At 44.0% G+C, this 21,241-nt stretch overlaps 1 protein-coding gene across 15 annotated transcripts in view; it reads left to right on the top strand.

Moving 5' to 3' along the window:
* Positions 1–19,908, top strand: part of ARID1B (AT-rich interaction domain 1B) — a 462,469-nt gene extending 442,561 nt beyond the window's left edge. For 7 of the 15 annotated variants that reach the window (XM_074990332.1, XM_074990320.1, XM_074990322.1 and 4 more), the window contains 5 exons: positions 5,910–6,026; positions 8,562–8,658; positions 11,871–12,660; positions 14,586–14,716; positions 17,924–19,908. In XM_074990332.1, the coding sequence (XP_074846433.1) occupies positions 5,910–6,026; positions 8,562–8,658; positions 11,871–12,660; positions 14,586–14,716; positions 17,924–19,648 (2,860 nt within the window). In that variant the 3' untranslated portion in view covers positions 19,649–19,908. Of the gene's footprint in view, positions 1–5,909; positions 6,027–8,509; positions 8,659–11,870; positions 12,661–14,585; positions 14,717–17,923 lie in introns of those variants that run through there. The other 8 variants (XM_074990329.1, XM_074990331.1, XM_074990328.1 and 5 more) reach the window with 2 other exon arrangements.
* Positions 19,909–21,241: the final 1,333 nt, after the last annotated feature.

Here is a 21,241-nt window from a genome sequence, read left to right as displayed (position 1 = left end):
TTTTTTTCCGGGGGAAAAAAAAAAAAAGAGGACAAAGAGAATATAATATATATATATATATATATATATATATATATATATATATATATAATACAACGAGAGAGAGGAGCGGAGAAGAGGAGTGGACGTAAGGCCAGTAGGCCACCCGCTGCCCCGCAGGCCAGTGACCGCGATTCGGGTAAACAGGCACGGACTAAGTGCTAAGTACCCTATTAACAGTAAAAGACTCACCGCGATGGCCTCTTCAGGTTTTAAAAAGTGTGAGTCCTGCCGTGAAGCTATGCCGGCCTCTGATGGGCATAGTGAATGTATCCGATGCCTGGGGGAATCTACATGTTACCCAGAAGTGTTCTCACTGTGCTAAGCTCACAGCCAGGGCCAGGAAAGACAGAGAAATGCATCTCAAAATGCTCTTGTTTGACAAGGCCCTCCAGCCAGACTTGCCGGAGAGGCCTCACCCAGAAGGGCCCTCTGGGTTACACAAGAGGAAGGCAGCTTCTCTGACTCCCTCGGTGCAGAAACGGAGGAAACTCTCCCCAGCTCGATCCTTGCCAGCGGTTTCAGCGAGCGGGACGGGCGGAACACACAGGCCCCAGCCGCATACTCAGGCAAGCGGCAGCGCACGTGGCAGAGGCTGAGCCTCTGGTTACACAACAGCCGGCACGCGCGGCACCTGGAGCGTCAGCCAGGCAAGCGCCGGAACTGGCGGCACCGCCACAGGCATCACCGACCCCTGCGGCACCAACGGTGCAGGGCCTCCAGGCACGGAGCCTGCAGGCACCTGAGGAAGTTACCTGCGCGGCAGCGCAGCTGAGCGTGCCGAGCGCGGCGCCGACAGCGGGGCCGAGATCCTCGGCGTGGGAGGGGGCGGTGCCAGCCCTGCAAGGGAGGGGCAAGGCAAAATCAAAGGCCCGGCACCGCAGCCCTTCTCCAGACAGGGCTGCGCTGCTACTGGCAACAAGCCCTCCCCCTGTGCTACGCACGCCGCCCAGAAGGCCTGGGCCTCTACTGGCCTATCCAGAACCTCCTTCTACGTTCCTCCAACCAATGTCACAATGGCTCGGGCCACCTTCACCTTTTCTGCGATTGGATCCCCTGGAGTACTATCACAAGCCAGTTTCACCTCTATCTGTGTCGTCGCGGAGGTCTTGCTCTCCCAGACATCGGGTGTACACACCCCGGGAGTGGTCTAGGTCTCCATCCCCAGACCTTTGTCCGTGCTGCCATGGTCGTTCTTATCATGCTGGACACAGACACCCCAGGCCTACGCCCAGGCCTACGCCCGTGGACACTCCCGATGGGGGATGGAAACACAGTTATCTCAGGAGGAGTTAATTTTAGAACACCAAGACTTTCCTTCACAATCCTCCAGCGAATAAGTGTATCATCGGCCGCAGGAGCCTGAGAGTTCGAGGGAGGTTTACCCTAGTGGTTCCTCCTCATCCTCCCCAGATGAGGCCATGGCCCCCGGGGATGTCGCTCCCCCGGATGACCTTAAACAGTTTCAGGAGCTGTTTAAAAGGGTGGCTTTCACGCAAGGCATTCAAACGGCAGAAGTGCAGGAGAAACATCACAAACTCCTGAAAAATTTGAGACCCCCGGCTTCATCCAAAATTGCTATTCCACTGGACGAAGCCATTATGGAGTCAGCCACTACCATACGGCAGACTCCGGCCTCCGTTCCGCCTATGAACAAGAGAGCAGATAAGAAGTACTTCGTCCCGGCAAAGGGCATGGAGTTCCTCTTCAGTCACCCACAACCAAACTCGTTGGTAGTCGAATCGTCCCAGCAGAGGTCTAAGACTTCTCAGTACAAATCAGGGGGATCAGATAAAGATGCCAAGAAGCTAGAGCTGTTTGGCAGGAAGGTATATTCCTCTTCTACCCTGCTATTGAGAATGGCGAATTATGCGGCACACCTAGCGAACCATAATTTTGATAATTACTCCAGGCTTACTTCTCTCATGGATTCACTTCTGGAAGATAAGAAGCCGGTGTTAAAGGCAATTGTGCCAGAGGGCTACGCAGCATCGCGGGCGGGAGTCCAGATTGCCCTGGATGTGGCAGATACGGCGGCACGCTCAACAGCTACAGCAGTGGTCATGCGTAGAGAATCCTGGCTCTAGACATCGGGTATCCCGAGGGACCTACAGGCGAAGATCGTGGATCTTCCCTTTGACATGCAAAAATTGTTTGCAGACTCAACCGACTCTGTCCTCCACTCCAGTAAGGACTCGAGAGCTACACTTAGAACCTTGGGTATTTATACTCCTCCATATAGAAAGAAAAAATATTATCCTGAGCAAAGACGCTACCCGTACCAACCACAGCGTGCTCAGTATCAACAGGGCTACGACCAAGGGCGACATCAACAGCAGCAACAGTACAGAACGCCCAGGCGACGTTCTCAGCAAAGCCGTACGCCCTCAGGACAGGCCCAAAGGCAACAAGTTTGACGGGCATGTCGAGGGCTGCACTATCACTACCATCGCTCAGTGCCACTCTCATCTCATGTTCCATCATTGCCTCAGACCGTTTCACCCCCAATGGCAAAAGATCACCACAGACAAATGGGTGCTGGAGATCATAGCCACGGGTTACGTGATCCCTTTCCAGTCGCTCCCACCGACGAAGCCTCCCTCCAGGCCTCACCTCCGGGACGCTGCCCACGAGGCGAGGCTCAAGCAGGAGGTGGACCACCTTATGTTCATAGGGGCGGTGGAAAGAGTGCCGGAACAATTCCAGGGGAAAGGTTTTTATTCACGCTACTTCCTCACAGAGAAGAAAACAGGAGGCTGGAGGCCCATCTTAGATCTTCGGGGCCTCAACCGCTACTTGTGCAAGCAACGTTTTCGGATGATTACAGTCGCCTCCATACTCGCGGCACTGGACGATGGAGATTGGTTTGCAGCCCTCGACTTACAAGATGCTTACTTTCATATAACTATCCACCCGGCACACAGACGCTTCCTCCGCTTCACGGTTGACAAGGAGCACTTCCAGTACAGGGTTCTTCCGTTCAGCCTCTCCTCGGCCCCCAGAGTCTTTACCAAAAAACTGGCAGTGGTGCCAGCCTACCTGCACAGACAAGGGGTATTTATATTCCCATACCTGGACGACTGCCTATTGAAAGGGGCCTCAAAGGCAGACGTACTACGCATGATACGCATAACAGCAGACACGTTTTCTTCGCTGGGCCTGGTCATCAACCTCGCGAAGTCAAAGACCGACCCCACACAAGACATAGAGTTTATAGGGGCATGTATAAACTCTATTACAGCCAGGGTCTATCTACCCGACGCCCGCTTCCGCGCCATCAGTTCGCTGGTGCAGGTCATCACATACAGCCCCACGGTGCCAGTCTTAACGTGCTTACAGCTGCTGGGCCACATGGCGGCAGCAATGTTTGTGGTACAGAACGCCAGATTGCACATGCGAAGTCTGCATCATTGGAGGGCGAGCGTCTACAAACCGGCATCCCACACTGTCCACAGGGTGGTGTCGCCCACGACAGAGGTGCTCAGATCCCTGGCGTGGTGAGAAAACCCCAAGAACCTGCTAGCAGGGGTGCCCTTTCATCAACCACAAATTTCTATCTTTCTTACTACCGACACCTCCCACATAGGATGGGGAGCGCACATCAGCGACAAGGTGACGCAAGGGCTATGGTCCCCCGCGGAACAGGCACTGCACATAAACATACTGGAGCTCAGAGCAGTGTTCAACGCCTGCAAACATTTTCGAGACCACATACAAGGCAAAGTAGTCGGGATCAATACCGACAATACCTCCACTATGTTTTACATAAATCGACAAGGAGGAGCCCGATCCCGTGCCCTATGTGCGGAAGCAGTCCGACTGTGGAACTGGTGCATCGCCAGCAATATAACGTTGAAAGCCTCGTACTTGCCGGGCGCTCACAACGTGAAAGCAGATCAGCTGAGCAGGCGCTTTGCACTCACGCACGAATGGCAGATCCACTCCGATCTGCTACGGCCCATTTTTCATACATGGGGGTTTCCCCAGATCGATCTGTTTGCCACCCAGCACAACAAGAAGTGTCCCCAGTCCTGCTCCAGGGCAGGAGTGGGGCGGGGGTCCCTGGGGGACGCATTCATGGTTTCATGGAGGGGCCCCCTACTTTATGCGTTCCCCCCCACAGCGCTCATCCACAAGGTCTTGCAGAAAGCCAGAAGGGAGAGAGCCCGCATGATACTCGTAGTCCCAACGTGGGATTGGCAGCAATGGTTTCCCTTGCTTCTGCGCATGTCGGACTGCCCACCACTCCCTCTACCGGTGGCGCCGGACCTACTCACGCAGGCTCAGGGGTCCATAGTGCACCTGTACCCTCAGGGTCTGCGCCTACAAACATGGCTAATCCATGGCTCAGCTCCTTAGAGAGCACATGTACGGAGGGAGTACAAGTCCTGGAATGTAGCCGGAGGACCTCCACCAGGAAGACTTACAAGCAGAAATGGACTCGATTCACAGCCTGGTGTTCTGCCAAGCAGTTAATGCCCCTTGACGTTCCTATACCAATAATACTAGAATACTTATTGGACCTTAAGAGGGGCGCGCTTTCTTTATCCTCGCTAAAAGTCCACCTCGCCGCTATATCAGCCTTTCGGCATACAGAGGAAGGGCCCACGGTATTCGCCCATCCTATCGTTACCAGGTTCTTAAAGGGGCTGGTAAACCTGTACCCCCCTCGGAAACCGCTTCCACCATCGTGGAACTTGGACTTGGTGCTCAGCACGCTAACGGGTCCACCTTTTGAACCATTAGCCACAGTTCCCCTACGTCTCCTTACAATAAAAACAACCTTCCTCCTTGCAATTACATCAGCTCACAGGGTGAGTGAGCTCGCAGCAGTGATGGCAATGCCACCCTGCACAGTATTCTCAAAGGAGGCGGTAACCTTAAGGCTGCACCCAGCCTTTGTTCCAAAAGTTTCTTCAGAGTTCCATCTTAACGAACCAATAGTTTTACCCTTGTTTTACCCAAAGCCTCACAGCTCCAGCAAGGAGGCACGCCTGCATCTCCTGGATGTGAGGAGGGCGTTGGCCTTCTACATAGACAGAACTAAGTCCTTCCGGAAAACGGACAGGCTTCTAGTGTCTCTCGCTCCCAGGTCAAAAGGGGAAGGCCTCTCTTCACAGAGAATTTCAAAGCACATTGTGTCCTGTGTAAAAATGTGCTACGAGCTTCGAAGGACTCCTTTGCTGGCCCTGCCTAGGGCTCACTCCACCAGGGCGGTGGCGGCGTCAACAGCCTTCTTCAAGGGCATCACCTTGAAAGACATCTGTAGAGCGGCGACCTGGTCATCCTACGACACCTTCGCCAAGCATTATGCCCTACATCGGGTATTCCAAGAGGATACCCGTCTGTCGACAGCAGTCCTTTCGGGGGCAAGCGGCACATAAACTGATTACCCACCTCCTTTCTTGGGTTACTGCTGGGTAGTCACCTATTGTGGAGCACCCAAGGGGACACTCGAAGAAGAAAGAGAAGTTACTCACCGTAGTAACGGTGATTCTTCGAGATGTGTCCCTGTGGGTGCTCCACCACCCGCCCATCCTCCCCGCTTCGGATCTCTGTCTAGTGTTTTTCAGGAGCATTCAAGGCGGTTGGTCAAGGAACTGGCGAGGACCGGATCGCGCACGTGGCCGGGGACACGCAGGGGAGCGGCACGCGCCGGCGCATGCGCGATCCAGGAGAAACTGCTGGAAGATTTCTGATCTGCAGCGCCGGGCGAGCCTGACACCTGTTGTGGAGCACCCACGGGGACACATCTCGAAGAACCACCGTTACTACGGTGAGTAACTTCTCTTTCCCTGATGTTTTATTGATTTGGCGATTTTGGAGAATAAGTACTTTTTACAGAATGAGGTTTCCTTTGTCATTTTTAGGTCGGATCATGGGCTGGGTCCTGAAGGCAGTATGGGACCAACTGGTCAGAGCAACATGGTGCCTTCAAACAGTGACCCAAGCATGTACTCTCCTAATCGTTACCCTGGCCAGCAGAGGTGAACATTGATTTCTCTCTTTATAATATCTGCATTAACCACATAATCCTTAAGCCTAGCAACTACTGATTGTGTGTAAACAGAATATTCAGCACCTTGGTGTGTTATTTGTGTGTCTGTATCTGTGGAGATTTTTTGATTGGATTTGTTTTTTGGGTTTGAGAGAGCTCTTTTTATTTCCGTAGAACTATAGAGGCCTGAAAAGGAAAACACACAGCCTTGTGCCAATACAGGATATACACTAGCTTATAGTATCAAATTATCCATTACAAATTTAAACTATTCTAACTTTGAGGCATACTCAAATTTTTAGGCTCGGGTAGTGGCTATGCTGTGGTCTATGTAACAATTACAGTTAAGGAGCTTTTCCTTAGCTTCCATTATCCTTTGCTCAGTTTTATCTCATAACTTTGTTATGTTATTTCAGACAACTCCTATCAGTTAGGTCGTTCTTTTGACATTTTTTAAATCACCTCTCTGTGTGACCTTACTTTCAGAGATATTGAACACCTACCATGCCCACTGAAGTGGGTGTGAACTGAGGTGTTCAATACCTTTGAAGGTCAGGTACAATTATTTCTTTTAATTCTTTCTTAAAAGTCAGATCTGGTAACCCCTTAATAATCTTCTTTGATCCTGTTTCTTGAATTGCCCTTGAACATATTTTGGTGGCCAGAGCTGCATTCAGTATTTTAGGTGTGGTCTCTCTTGTCCTGTAAAGGGACTCCTAACATTTTGGCGTGTGACAGGATGGTTTCATGTATACTGCCCAAACTGATGTTGATTTTTGTTGTGTCAGACTGTATGACACGGCAAGCCCGTATCCAGTTTGCTATCCACTGTCAGCCCTGGGTATTTATCATCTTTACTGCAGTCCATAAATTTCCCTTCCAGTGATTGTCTGTTTCATTTTAAAAAATTAAAAATATGCACAGGTAAGTTTGTAAGTCAGACCTTAACTCTTGTACTTTGTGACACAGTAGTTCACTGAATGCTATAATGTTCCTGGAAAAAAAGAACAATTTGTCATCATTGAGGCCATACATAAAATGTTGGTTTTAAAACAATTACATCGCTATCAAGGGTGAGCATTCAAATTTCACATGAGGCAGGACAGGTATGTTTCATTCTGCCACTAGTTCCAGTCCCAGCCACTGTGGCTGCTTCCGGACTGGCCAGCCAGGAGAGATATAAGGTGGCAATGACAATACGTGGCAGATAGAAGCCCTGCCTTGGTCTACCCCACAGCAGCCACCAGCATGAGGAAGATGCAATGGGCACTGGGACAGGGATTCATTGCATGAAGCACAGGTGGGTGGGTTAAGACTGGAATGCATTCCCTGCACTGCAGGGGTTCCTTACCCACACAACAAAATCCCATTGGTGGGTCAGGGCACAGTTCAGCACTCTAGATCCTTGCTGGGCATGCCACCTTACCATCTGCTTATGTTCCTAGTAGTGGATTCTGGTCTCAGTTCTTACAGTGTCTCTCTCACCCAGGCCTTCCAGTGGGGCTCCTAGTCAATGCATATTGTCATCATTTCTAACAACCTCTCTATTGGTTGGCTAGACAGGATACAGTTGTGGCAGCCTGAGCTAAATGACTAGCACCATATGGTCACACCCACACCCACACGCCCTGTCTACCTCAAGAAGCTAAAATGGCCCAATCCTGTGATTTTTTTTTTCCAATATGCCCTGGGCAGCCCTACTTCCACTTTCCCACTGTTGGGGAAATCACAGTATCGGGCTAATTTTACTACTTCCCTGCAGTCTGTGAAATCATTATTTACACAGGGTCTTAATTCTCATACTTTTTTTTTTTTTAACTAAAAGCTCCAGTGTCTAAGTGCAGCATCTTGAAATATTTTTAATAATTTTACACTTTGTGCCACTGTGGGCCAGCAAAAATGACAAATTCTGAATAAACCAAATTTTTAAATGTTTGTTATATTTGGTAGCATCTTTGATGTTCTATAAAGGGGGTTTCTTGATGAGACCCACTCTTTAGAATTTGAATGCACCCTCTTTTTTGCTGTAAGTCGGATACTTTATTTACTAGAATATATAACCTGCTTCACTCTGTTAAAACGATGTTATTTTAAATTCTGTGTAATAATTTCTTCTGGTACATACTTGAGGTTAACTTCCACCAATAGTCTTAATGCTGAATTAGTATAGCAATACATGAGAGCTCCTAATGGTTGGAATCCAAAAAATGTAGCTGGTTTTGTGCAGGTCACATACACTCCAAAAGGGGTTTTGCTGGCTCCCTTAATTTGCCTCTTATTGACATCTTTGTAGGGAGTCAAACAACCTTGGCACCATGCCCTAAAAGGCATCACCATTCTTTCTAAAATTTAAATTATTGTCATCATGCTAAGAGTCTTAATATGGAAATTAGGTCATGTGGTAAAGAGAATGTTTTGTAGTGCTGGACATCTTTAAGGTATAGAATCATCAGAGCAATTTCATTTTTCCAGTGGCTTGGAAGTTCCAACAGTACTAAGTGCTGATTTGAATGCATCATTCTAGGCATGAACCATATGGGCAGCAGTATCCAGGGCAAGGACCTCCTTCAGGACAGCCACCGTATGGAGGACCTCAATCTGGAATGTATCCACAGCAACAGGTAAAAGAGGTGGAATCATCTGTATTCATAACATTTATTTTGTAGATATAACCATCCCAAAATATACTTTACAATATGAAATTAAACCAAATTCTTCAATGCATATAGTTTATGCAGAGGTGAGCAGCATAATGTGGGCCAAAATCGGGGCCCATTTTAGCAATGGATATGTGAGAACAAAGCCAGTGTACTAATTATGTTGAAGGGTGTGGTTCATACTTGAAATTCTGTGGTGTGGAATTCATCACAGCTGAAGGCTGTAGGCACTGTTAGCAAGAAGATTAAAACAATGCAGATCATAGGCTAATAATATTGCACCACCCAGCTTGTGGAGACAGATAGGAAAGGTGCTGGCTGACTGGAAGAGCAGAAAGCACCCCTGTCAAGGAGGCAACTGAAATAAAAGGAAATCTGGTAAGAAAAGAGGCCCAAGCCTCATAGTTGCTAAGGCTGCCATAAAGTGTCACACAGATAATCCAAAAGCTGCATGTGAAGAAACATACAGTTTGAGTATCTAGCAGATGATATATTCCAAATACATTATTAACACTGAAAGAGTATTTTAAACATTCAGATGCTTGAGCCTTCTGTAAAATATAAAGGATATATTTCAAAATACCAGCAACATTTCTAGACACAGGTTTTGTAAAATGAGTTGGTGATATGTGCCGAAATCCTGGCCCCATTAAAGTCGTTGGCAAAAATCCATTGACTTTAGTGGAACCAGGCTGGTATTAATTCTTTAAGTAAGCTGGTGCTAGATTCCTAAAATAAGATGCATTTCAAACATGCCATGATTCCCCAGAAATAGCTGTACCTTCCTAAAATGTCACATGCTGCGTCTCATTGTGGGGCAGAGGTTTTCTAGAACATTCAACAAAAATGAGAAATGAGGCTGTAAAGTTAAAAAGTTGTGAAAATCTTTTGGAATGTTATATCTCTCTTTTTCTCATACTGTCTCCAAAATGTTGTGGTCAAAAAACTCTACATTTGTTTTGTTGCTTTTCCTGAGGGAGCAGCATTTTTAATAGTTTTGGATGATATAGTGGAAAAATTACAAAAATCAGAAACAAAAATAGCATATGCTATCTCAAACCACAGTATCCAAGGAATGAGTTAACAAGATTCTCATTAAAGATGGGAACTCTAGAAACGTTGCCAAAATACAAACTACATTATTCAGAATATAAAAGCTCATTTCGTATTTTAGGTATCCATTTTGAGTCCTCTTGTAATAATGTATTGTTTTGACTTTTCTGTTTATTTTGTTACGTATTAGAAGACAGAGTTAAGCTTACGCTAGTGGTGTGACAAAGGATAGGGTTGGAGTTAATAGCTGGATTACCATTCTGGTACCTGCAGTTAGAGATGCCATTGAGATGCTCTTTTTTTGTTCTGGCAGGGGACAGGGTTAAGACTGCGATTCATTCCCACCAAGCCCCCACATGGCAGGGCTGTGCCCCTTTTTACCTCTGTATCCTCTCTCTGAGTTATCTGACTGAGACCCCAATCCACCAAACACAACCATGCTTCTTGAATCAATTCAGAAGTACCCTTGGAGTGGGACTATACACATGCAGGAAATTAAGTATATGTCCATAAGTGTTGCAGGATGTGGGTTTAAGTGGATTTGTTCATAACCATTGAATTTGAAAATGTGATATAGATTAGACAACTTTTTACATGATTCTGGATTTTCTGTGTGTCTTGTGTTAGCGTTCTTTTCACAGACCCAGTATATTACATAGATGTGTTGAATTTAAAACAGGCCAGGGCCCCTTTTTTTCTGAAAGAACTTGACAGCTCAGTGGCAAGTTAAAACATTCATGCACCTCAGTGGTTAGGATTTTACATGAACTGAAGTCAGACAATGAGAGTTAATGGTTCCCATAGCAATTCTAACTAGCCCATATTGCATGCATATAGAATTTTATATGATGTTAACTTTAGTACATTAGTATACATTATGCAATGTGACTGAGTTACAGTTTCTGTGGGAGCCATAAGTTTGAGTTTACCGTAGATCATATATTCAAAAAGTTCACATTTAATTCTAATTTTTTGCCTCACAACATTTAGTGTGTCTCAAACTGTGGAACAAACTCCCCCAGGAACTAAAGCCAATTGACAAACCTCTCTGCCTTCCAAAGTGCAAGGCGTGGTTCTTTGCCCTGCCTTCTCCAACATAAACACTGAGCAGTGTATACATTTGAAAACAAAATACGTAGAATTTCAAAACAACAGACTACACTGTGTCCACAGTTCTCCCCCTTCTGAGGGAGGATGAGACAGAATGAACCACATGACAGATGTTGGTCATGTCACTTAATGTACGACTAGAAGGTGTTCTGATCCTACAGTGATCAGCCCCATATAAGCACCTATCTATAATTAAATAGAGTGTTTGAATTTAACAACTGGAATAATCACACATGACATAATTGGGGGTTCAGGGAGAGGGATTCATCTTCTTCGCAGGGATGTGTAATGGTTTGGGAACACCAGACGTAACTGAGATGGGTGTGTCTTGCACCAGTTAGCTTGGTTAGCCTCCGATACTCCATTTCAAACTCTGGTGTCGTGGATCCACACTTGCAGAAGCATCATGCATTGGGTTGCTAAAAGTCTTTCAAAACTTGTCCTCCAACATGACGAAGTTTGTGACAAGTTTGAAACTTTTAAAAGATTATTTTTGGTAGTTTGAGCATAAAGGAAAATATGTTGGCTGGCAAAGGTCGTTTTCTTTCATGTCTTGATTTGTCCTAAGTGAGGAATAGAATTTTATCAAACTCACAAAAAATTCACCTCCGGATTGACAGGTGGAATGAAAAATTTTAGCCAGAGATTTGTTTTTTAAATATAAGTTAATAAGCATATCCAAGTAGGGTCTTAAAATGCACGCTGGCTCAACCATAACCATGGCATTACTAGTTTGCGTCTATAAGCAGCATCCTGTTCCATTCTAAGAATCTTTCATGTCTAAAATGAGCTTTCTGCCAGTTCACATATGTTTTGCATGATAGGAAGAGAAACAAACTTTTGTTTAAAAAATAATTACCACCCTCTGTGTAACATGCTCATTCTGAAATTTTTCATTTGTCTTAGTGACCTGGAAACTGAAGATGTCACTAGCGTTTAAAAATTGCATATTAAATTTCATTCCTGACTCTTGATATGATTGAACTTTTTCTTTAAAACGGTCTTTTTTTCAGAACTATAAGCGTCATATGGATGGCATGTATGGGCCTCCAACAAAACGCCATGAAGGGGATATGTATAACATGCAGTATGGCAATCAGCAGCAAGATATGTATAACCAGTACAGCAACACTTACTCTGGACCAGACAGGAGGCCTATCCAGGGACAGTATCCATATCCTTACAACAGGGAGAGGATGCAGGGCCCTGGACAAATGCAGCAGCATGGAATACCCCCGCAGATGATTGGTGGCCCCATGCAGTCATCATCCACCAGTGAAGGTCCTCAGCAGAACATGTGGCCAACACGAAATGATATGCCTTACCCTTACCAGACTAGGCAAGGCCCTGGAGGCCCTGCACAGGCCCCACCGTATCCAGGGATGAACCGCACTGATGATCTGATGGTACCTGACCAGAGGATAAACCATGAGAGTCAGTGGCCTTCTCATGTCAATCAGCGTCAGCCTTCTTATATGTCATCCTCCGCCTCCATGCAGCCAATCACTCGACCTCCTCAGTCGTCCTACCAGACACCACCTTCAATGCCAAACCACATCTCTAGGGCTCCAAGTCCAGCATCCTTCCAGCGCTCTTTGGAGAACCGTATGTCTCCAAGCAAGTCCCCTTTCCTCCCCTCCATGAAGATGCAGAAGGTTATACCCACAGTTCCAGTGTCACAAGTCACAGGTCCTCCACCCCAGCCACCACCAATTAGGCGAGAAATTACTTTTCCTCCAGGCTCTGTAGAAGCATCACAACCAGTCTTAAAACCAAGACGAAAGATTACCTCAAAAGATATTGGTGAGCAAAGGTCCAAATACAAAAATAGTAATAAAGAATCTGTTTTAGTTGTAATTTTCTTCTTCCACTCTGAGTTCATAACCTTGCTTTGAAAGCTAACTAAATGTAAAGTGATTGTTAAAACATGATAGCACCAAAAGCTTGCACAGCAGGGTAGTCATCCCACAGGTCAAATACATCTCAGAAGATGCAACATTGGCCAGCAGCAGCTGGGAACAAAAGGAGGATAGAATGCTGAGCTGCCCTGTAGTCTCCAAAGATCTATCTTTGTATTAAAGCTTAAGGATCTCAAATTCCATGTGTTAGCTGCTACCATACAGCCCCTCTCCAGAATGATTAGTACAGCCACGAGCTGAACATAGTTTGTTCCTGTGGCACAGAAAGCATACCAAAGCATTGTTGTCACATTGTTTACTTGTAGTCACATACCTTCGTTAAATGGCCTTTTGCTCTTTGATGGCAAGCCTTATATCCAGCCATTAAAAGAATGTCCCCAGTAGTTCTGATGGTAAGGCTTTTTGTTGGTGGCAGAGACTGGTTTTGTGTGTCTGAGGGGCAAATGCACTTGCAGATATCTTTTACGTATCACGTAGGGATGTGCTCTTAGAGGTAACATTTTTCAGGAAGGGGGAAACTTCTTGTTGTGAAATCACACTGGTAAGGCTCAAGAAGCCATCCTGACTTGGCATGTTATGTAATTATCTAGCCAGTGTGCGGATTTTAGTGTATCCTCAGTAACGTAAGTCATGCATATATCATAGCTGGGACGACTTTTAGCTGGGAACAGTATGGGTCTGGAACCTCAAGCTTCCTGATCATTGAGTCCATGGGCAGAGTTTAGAGGACACATGGGGGTTGCCCACCCCCCCATGCTGCTGTGCCTTACCCAGTCCTGGGGGCAGCTCCACCCTGCACTTACTCCTCTCCCTAAGCCTCCCTCAGACTCCAATATCTGGCCAGACCCTAGGCAGGAAGATGGAGTGAGCTGCTCCTCAGGCTGGTGGTGCCAAATAGTGGGGAGCCCTGGCATTCCCCATCTGCTGCTGGTGCCTTGGGTTGCAGCTGCTTCTCAGCTCCCAGCCCCCTTTGCCTGCTCATGTAGCTAGTGGAGCTCATAGGGGCAGGGTGGCCTGATGAAGTGAATTAGGGAGTGGAGGTAGCACTCCTTCCCTGGACCCCACTATGCAGTGCTGGTCTGAACCCTGGCAACCCTTGCCTCCACCAAATAGAAGCAAAATAACACCTATGCCCAACAGTCCCACCCCGGCCCAGAACTGCACCCACTCCATTGGGCCCTTGAGATTTTCTAGCCTGGGGAAAGAAGAAGGTTCAGAACCCCTGTTTTATAGGATTAACTGTGAGTCAGTGCTCATTCCCATATTCACTCTTGTGTAATTAAGAGTTTATTTTTCTCCATGTTGTTCCCAAATATTTCTCTATTTTGACTGGACCCATTTATTGCATGCACTCCACTCATTCAAGTTCCCACTGCTCTTCAGCATAGCAGTCATTGAACACTTTACTGTATGAGCTCTGCAGTGTGTAATACCAGTTAAATACACCTCTGTGTGCTAAAGATACACGCAGCATTGCTTCCAGTTGCCCCTGCACCTCCAATACAGAAGTCAAAGGCTGAAACCAAAATGATTACTGGACTCTGTTCTGTTTAATTTATTTCTTAGCTTTTCCAGCTACTCAGACATGAGTAAACATTTAAAAAAAAAAAAAAAGAAAACCTCTGTTTCAGTCAGTCACATCCATTCTGCCAAAAAGGCAAAGAACAACCTAGACCACCTGATGGCCGTAATTTAGAACCCAAACACCCCTATTTTGCGCACATTGTTTATATTCTCTCTTGAAACTCCACCAGTTCTCCACTAGAAAGCACAGCTTCTAATACTTCTTTTTCTTCTCTGACTCTTCAGTAACTCCTGAGGCCTGGCGAGTGATGATGTCTCTTAAATCTGGCCTTTTGGCTGAAAGTACCTGGGCTCTAGACACTATTAATATTCTTCTGTATGATGACAGCACTGTTGCTACTTTCAATCTTTCTCAGGTAAGTGAGATGTCCCTGTACCTCTCAACCTGATAAGGTCAAAAGTCCAAATTGAGGGACAGCAGAACATGACTGAGTGAGTCCATTAAAATAATTATTGTTAACATCAGTTAGAAACATAATTAAAAGGTTAATTTTGCTGATTGAGTACCAATGCATTACAAGAGAAACCCCAGGCTAGGGTGGGATGGGATAGATTATAAAAATAAAATGAAGAGTATCCCTTGGGCAAATGGACAGTTGAAGGCTAGGAGTATTTCAGCATTCCAAAAAGGCAAGGTTCATCAATACAGACACATCAGTACTGTGATGTGAGAGCAGTCCAGGGAAACTACAGTAGGTCAAGGGTGTAGCAAAATGGGTGTTCCAGGAAAAGGTGGCATTACAAAACTGTGTGAAGCTGATCTGAGGTATTCTTTGGGTCAGGTACAATAAAAATACACATTGGCTGTTAGCATCAAGCATATCAGGATATCAGTTTTTTAATGAACATTTGAAAAAAGAGGAATTACATTTCCATAAAAGATGTTAGGTTGATAATGCTGTTAAAACCAAAATCCACTGTTTATCTACCAACCATGTTTAACACAGGATATAACAGTGTAAGTTTCTCCTACATTACCTTCCAGTGTTTCTGAGCACCACTCTAGTAGTCAAGTTGCAGATAGTGTGGTGATGAATATGATATAAAAATCTATGCACTGCAGAATAGAATAGAATCCATTAAGTTTCTATGACCCATTTAATCCTTGGCTTTTTTACAGAGATTGTGTGCCAGTTTGGTGGCAATTTTTAATATAGTCTACTAGAATTGGTTCTAAAACCACCAATATATTTCACACAAAATACTGAATGGTCAGTTAGCTGTGATTTTGATTACTATTTTCTTAAGTTTGATTTGAACTCCTCATCAAGTTTCCATTTGATGTATGGAAATTTCTGCAGTTATTAAATGTAGATTTTTGTTTGCGGTGGGTTTTTTTTGTTTTTGTTTTTGTTTTGTTTTTAATCTTTGAGGGTTTGAAAATCTTAAGAGAACTATACAACGTGAACGTCTTTGTCCACCCAATAATATAAAACTATTGTAGAAACATACATGTTGCATGTAAGATGAGACATCCAGAGAAGACTATATATTTTCGTTTAATAGTTATCATCAGGGATCCCAGTTTTCCATGCTGGAAAAAACAGCATTTTCCAATAAAAAAAAAACTGAAATGCATGTTTTCCCATGATTAAAATTAAACACCGAACTTTAGTTTCCCTAGCCACTAAACCTATATATGAGTTGAACACAGTGTTTTATTGATAGCTTTATAAGTAAGTAAGTTTGAAGTCTACCAGGGCCATCAATTATTATATTAAATAAAATGAATAGCATTGCAGTTTGTGTTATTTACATATACCAAATATTTCTGCCTGTATTCTGTGTTTTCAGAGAGTAAGAGTTTTTTTGTAATTCACAAAAGCATTGGAATTGATCCAATCATAGTGTATTATTTCTTTACCATTGTCAATGGCCTCACTGTTTGAGCCTATTGTTTTCTATTGTCATTCAGTTTATGCTTAGCACTTCCCGTGTGTTCTACATTTGAATGTAATCTACAGCCTTGCTGCACACAGTACAGATCAACACGTTATCATGAGCGTGAAACTTGTCCTTGCCAAACTCAGTGACATGGGCTCTAGGGGTGATTTTTAAAGTTTTCAACATCTTCTCATAATTCTAATTACTCACATATGAAGGCTTAGGAGAAATTTGAGGTGCATTTAAAACATGAATGGCTTATACATCACTGAGTAACCTCAATACACCAGAAGGAGTTTATTGGAGTATGTTAATTTTAATCACATTCACAAAATCAGCCACAAGAAAGGGAGGTTTTGTTCTTTGAAAAGTGACACTGCTATTTAAGGAAAATTTAGTCTGCACAGGTTGAACCTCTCTAGTCAGGCACCCTCAGGACTTGACCGGCGCTGAACAAGTGAATTTGCTGAATCAAGGGAGGTCAGTATTGTCTGGCAGCACTACCAACACTTCCACACCTTACTGGGCTTTTAGAAGACATTTAGGGCTAAATTACAGCTACCTAACAGCACAGAACCAGGACTGGTGTCTATAAACAAATTTTATGGGACCATGAGAAACTTGGCCACACCCGCAAGTGGGCATTCAGCTAACTAAAATCATTCTGGACCACGGATGTTGCTGGATGAGAGTGTGTCGGATTAGAGAGCTTCAATCTGTACTTAATATACGTTTTTATTTTTTTCACAAAATATGAAAACAAAGGATTCTCTGTAAAAATGAAAATTCTGCATCTTTTCATGGCAAATGGGTTTCTAGGGTCCCTAGTTATCATTCCATAGTAATAAGTACAAATTAATAGATGTTTGGGACTGAATGTAGTAATAGTAATTCACCTTTGACACAAAGCCGCCAAGAGTGAACCAGCACCAACAATCCAAGTGTTCCCCTCCCGTACTGCCTTACTTATACATTCATCCAGGATTAAGCACAAATCAAAACCGCTTTTGAGGGTCTTTAATGGCATAGAGGGCTGCCTGCTGGTAACAGCTTTCAGATATGCATGGACATAATGAAATACATTCTAATACATATATCTTACTAGGGGGAAAAATATCAACTCCTAGAAGCAGCACTGCCAGAGTCCCACATATGGGAAAGCTGGTTTAGAGACAGTAGACTAGGTTCTCAGTATATGTAGATTGTGTTAGCTCAGTTGAAATCAGAGAGGCTCTGTCAGTTTGCACCAACAAAGGGGTAAATAGAAGGGGGAAAGAATTTCCCTTACTAAAAGTTTGTCATTCAAGGCTGGCTGTCAGTTTTGTAGGATGAGTGAAAATGTTCATAAAAATATGCATGTCATGTACTTGTAGCCAGGTTGGTCCCAAGATATTAAAGAAGCAAGGAAGGTAAAGTAATACCTTTCATTGGACCAGCTTCTGTTGGTGAGAAAGACGTTTTTCAAGTTTACACTGAGCTCCTCCTCAGGTTTGAAAACTAACTCAGAATCACACTGCTAAATAAAAGGTAAAAGAGATTGTTTAGCTTACATAGTTAACACATATCTCAAAGGACTATTCAAAGTGAAATGAAAATACACTCATTGCTACTAACAAATTCCATGCAGTCTAACATGTTCATCTCATTTTTTGTCTCATGTTTTATTTTTCTTTCTCCAGTTATCTGGATTTCTTGAGCTTTTGGTAGAATATTTTAGAAAATGCCTAATTGACATTTTTGGAATCCTTATGGAATATGAAGTGGGCGATCCAGGTCACAAAGCACTTGATCACAAAGCAGTCAAGAAGGATGACAGCCAGTCCTTGGCAGTAAATACTGGAAAAGAGGAGGAAAATGATGAATGTATTGACTACTTTGATGAAGAGGAGGAGGAGGATGAAGAGGAAGATGAAAATGACAAAACAGAAGAAGAAAAGAGCACTGTTTTTGCCACTCCCAGTGCCATTGCTGATCCAAGCGAGAGGCCAAAGCAAGCCAGTAAGTTTGACAAGCTGCCAATAAAGATTGTAAAGAAAAATAATCTCTTTGTTGTTGATAGATCTGACAGACTGGGGCGTGTTCAGGAATTCAGCAGTGGGCTTCTCCACTGGCAGCTGGGTGGGGGTGATACCACTGAACACATTCAGACTCACTTTGAAAGCAAGATGGAGATTCCTCCCCGAAGGAGGGCCCCTCCACCCTTGAACTCTCCAACCAAAAAGAAGGATCTGGAGGGAAAAGGTGAATCTGAAGAGCAACAGGAAAAAAGCATAACAGCTACCATCGATGATGTTCTGTCAGCTCGACCAGGAGCATTGCCCGAAGACGCAAATCCTTGTTCCCAAACAGAGAGCAGTAAATTTCCCTTTGGTATCCATCAAGCCAAAAGCCACCGGAATATTAAATTGTTAGAAGATGAGCCAAGGAGCCGGGATGAGACTCCTCTATGCACCATAACTCATTGGCAAGATTCCTTGGCTAAACGCTGCATCTGTGTGTCAAATATTGTCCGTAGCTTGTCTTTTGTGCCTGGCAATGATGCTGAAATGTCCAAACATCCAGGCTTGGTGCTGATTCTGGGAAAGTTGATCCTACTTCACCATGAGCATCCGGAAAGAAAGCGAGCACCACAGACATATGAGAAAGAGGAAGAGGAGGACAAAGGGGTGGCCTGCAGCAAGGATGAGTGGTGGTGGGACTGCCTCGAGGTCTTGAGGGATAATACATTGGTCACATTAGCCAACATTTCTGGGCAGCTAGACTTGTCTGCTTACACAGAAAGCATCTGTTTGCCAATTTTAGATGGCTTGCTGCACTGGATGGTGTGCCCATCTGCAGAGGCACAGGATCCTTTTCCAACCGTGGGGCCCAACTCAGTCCTATCGCCTCAAAGACTTGTGCTGGAGACCCTCTGTAAGCTCAGTATCCAGGACAATAATGTGGACCTTATCTTGGCCACTCCCCCATTCAGTCGTCAGGAGAAACTCTACGCTACTTTAGTTAGGTACGTTGGGGACCGCAAAAACCCAGTCTGCCGAGAAATGTCCATGGCTCTCTTATCGAACCTTGCCCAGGGGGACACGTTAGCAGCGAGGGCAATAGCTGTGCAGAAGGGAAGCATCGGAAACTTGATAAGTTTCTTGGAGGATGGGGTCACTATGGCCCAGTACCAACAGAGCCAGCATAACCTCATGCACATGCAGCCTCCACCACTGGAGCCACCTAGCGTAGACATGATGTGCAGAGCAGCCAAGGCCTTGCTGGCCATGGCTAGAGTGGACGAAAACCGCTCAGAGTTCCTTTTGCATGAGGGTCGTTTGCTGGATATTTCAATATCTGCTGTCCTGAACTCTCTGGTTGCATCTGTCATCTGTGATGTACTTTTTCAGATTGGGCAGTTATGACATAAGTGAGAAGCCAAGCATGTGTGAGTGGAGATTAGAGGGTCACATATAACTGGCTGTTTTCTGTTCTTGTTTATCCAATGTAGGAAGAAGGAAAAAAAAAAGAATCTTTGCTCCTCTGCCCCATTCACTATTTACCAATTGGGAATTAAAGAAATTATCAATTTGAACAGTTATGAAATTAATATTTGCTGTCTGTGTATAAGTACATCTTTTTATTTTATTTTTTTTAACCAAAGTTGCTGTCTAGTACATTCAAAGGTCAAACTTTTTTTTCCATAGATTATCCTTTTCAGTGTTCTTTTCCATGTTTGTATTACATACTTTTTGGGAAGCGAACTAGTGACTTTTAAAAAATTGTGGCAAACCATTGTATGATGGGGGGAAGAAATCTCACCACTTTGAAATGAAAAGGTGAAAAAAATACAACATACCAAGTTCCTGTGTGTTTTATTTTTTCAGAAAAAAAAAAGGAAAAATAAAAATAACCTGTACACCATCACCCAAAGCTCTGTGCAATAGAAAACCCTAGTAATGTAGGTATAGGGGATCAATGAGGATGTCAGTCAGTAGTCAAAATGCCAAGTGATACTGGTTTCTCCACAGGAGAAATGGTTACATTAGGCTAGGAGCAAACAAAAAAATGTTTTTAAAGTTTAAAAGATTTTAAACACAAACCTGACGATGATAAGCGTAAATTGCTTCCTCACCAGAACTGTCTTGTCTGCATCTGTTGTTTGACCTTCCACAATGACAGTTCTTCATGATTCCTTTAATCATTTTTTAAAATATTTTTTATTGCCTAAGGGCCATGATGTATATAGAAGTTGTACATTAAACATGCCCTCATCTTTTTTTTTAAGTACAAAGTTTTTAGTTTCTTTTTCATGATGTGGTAACTCCAAAGTGACAGTAGGTTTTTTTTCCCTTTCATTTGGGCCATATCTCCAAAAAAACCCGAGGGTAATGTACAAGTTTCTGTATGTATAAAGTCATGCTCTATTTCGGGAGAGCAGCCGATCACAATTTGCTTTATAAATCAAGGTGTGGAAATGGTTACGTAAGGATTGATTTAAGAAAATGGTTACCAGTCTACAAACAAAAAACATATACAGAAAAAAAAAGGAAGAAACACAACTTCAAAGGTTTTTCAGTGATGAGAATCCGCATTTGTATTTCAAGATAATGTAGTTAAAAAGGAAAAAAAACTTGATGTAAATTCCTCCTTTTCCTCTGGCTTAATGAATATCATTTATTCAGTATAAAATCTTTATATGTTCCACATGTTAAGAATAAATGTACATTAAATCTTGTTAAGCACTGTGATGGGTGTTCTTGAATAATGTTCTAGTTTCAATGTGGTATACCAAAAACAAAAACAAAAACCAAACCAGGTACAAAAAACTGCAGTTATATTCTCTTCTCACCCCACCCACCCCTTATGACTATGACTTTTTAAAATATTCATCTGTACTATTAATCAAGTGATGCAGTACTGTATTCTCCTTTTGGAAGACTTTTCTGAGATCACAGGAAATAGATAGCAGTTATTACTTCAGAAATAGGAGCTTATAAAAGGAGCAGATCTGATTA

The sequence above is a fragment of the Carettochelys insculpta genome, chromosome 3 (genome assembly GCF_033958435.1).
Source record: "Carettochelys insculpta isolate YL-2023 chromosome 3, ASM3395843v1, whole genome shotgun sequence".
In the NCBI taxonomy this organism is placed as follows: Eukaryota; Metazoa; Chordata; order Testudines; family Carettochelyidae; genus Carettochelys; species Carettochelys insculpta.
This window is presented reverse-complemented; position numbering and strand designations above follow the sequence as displayed.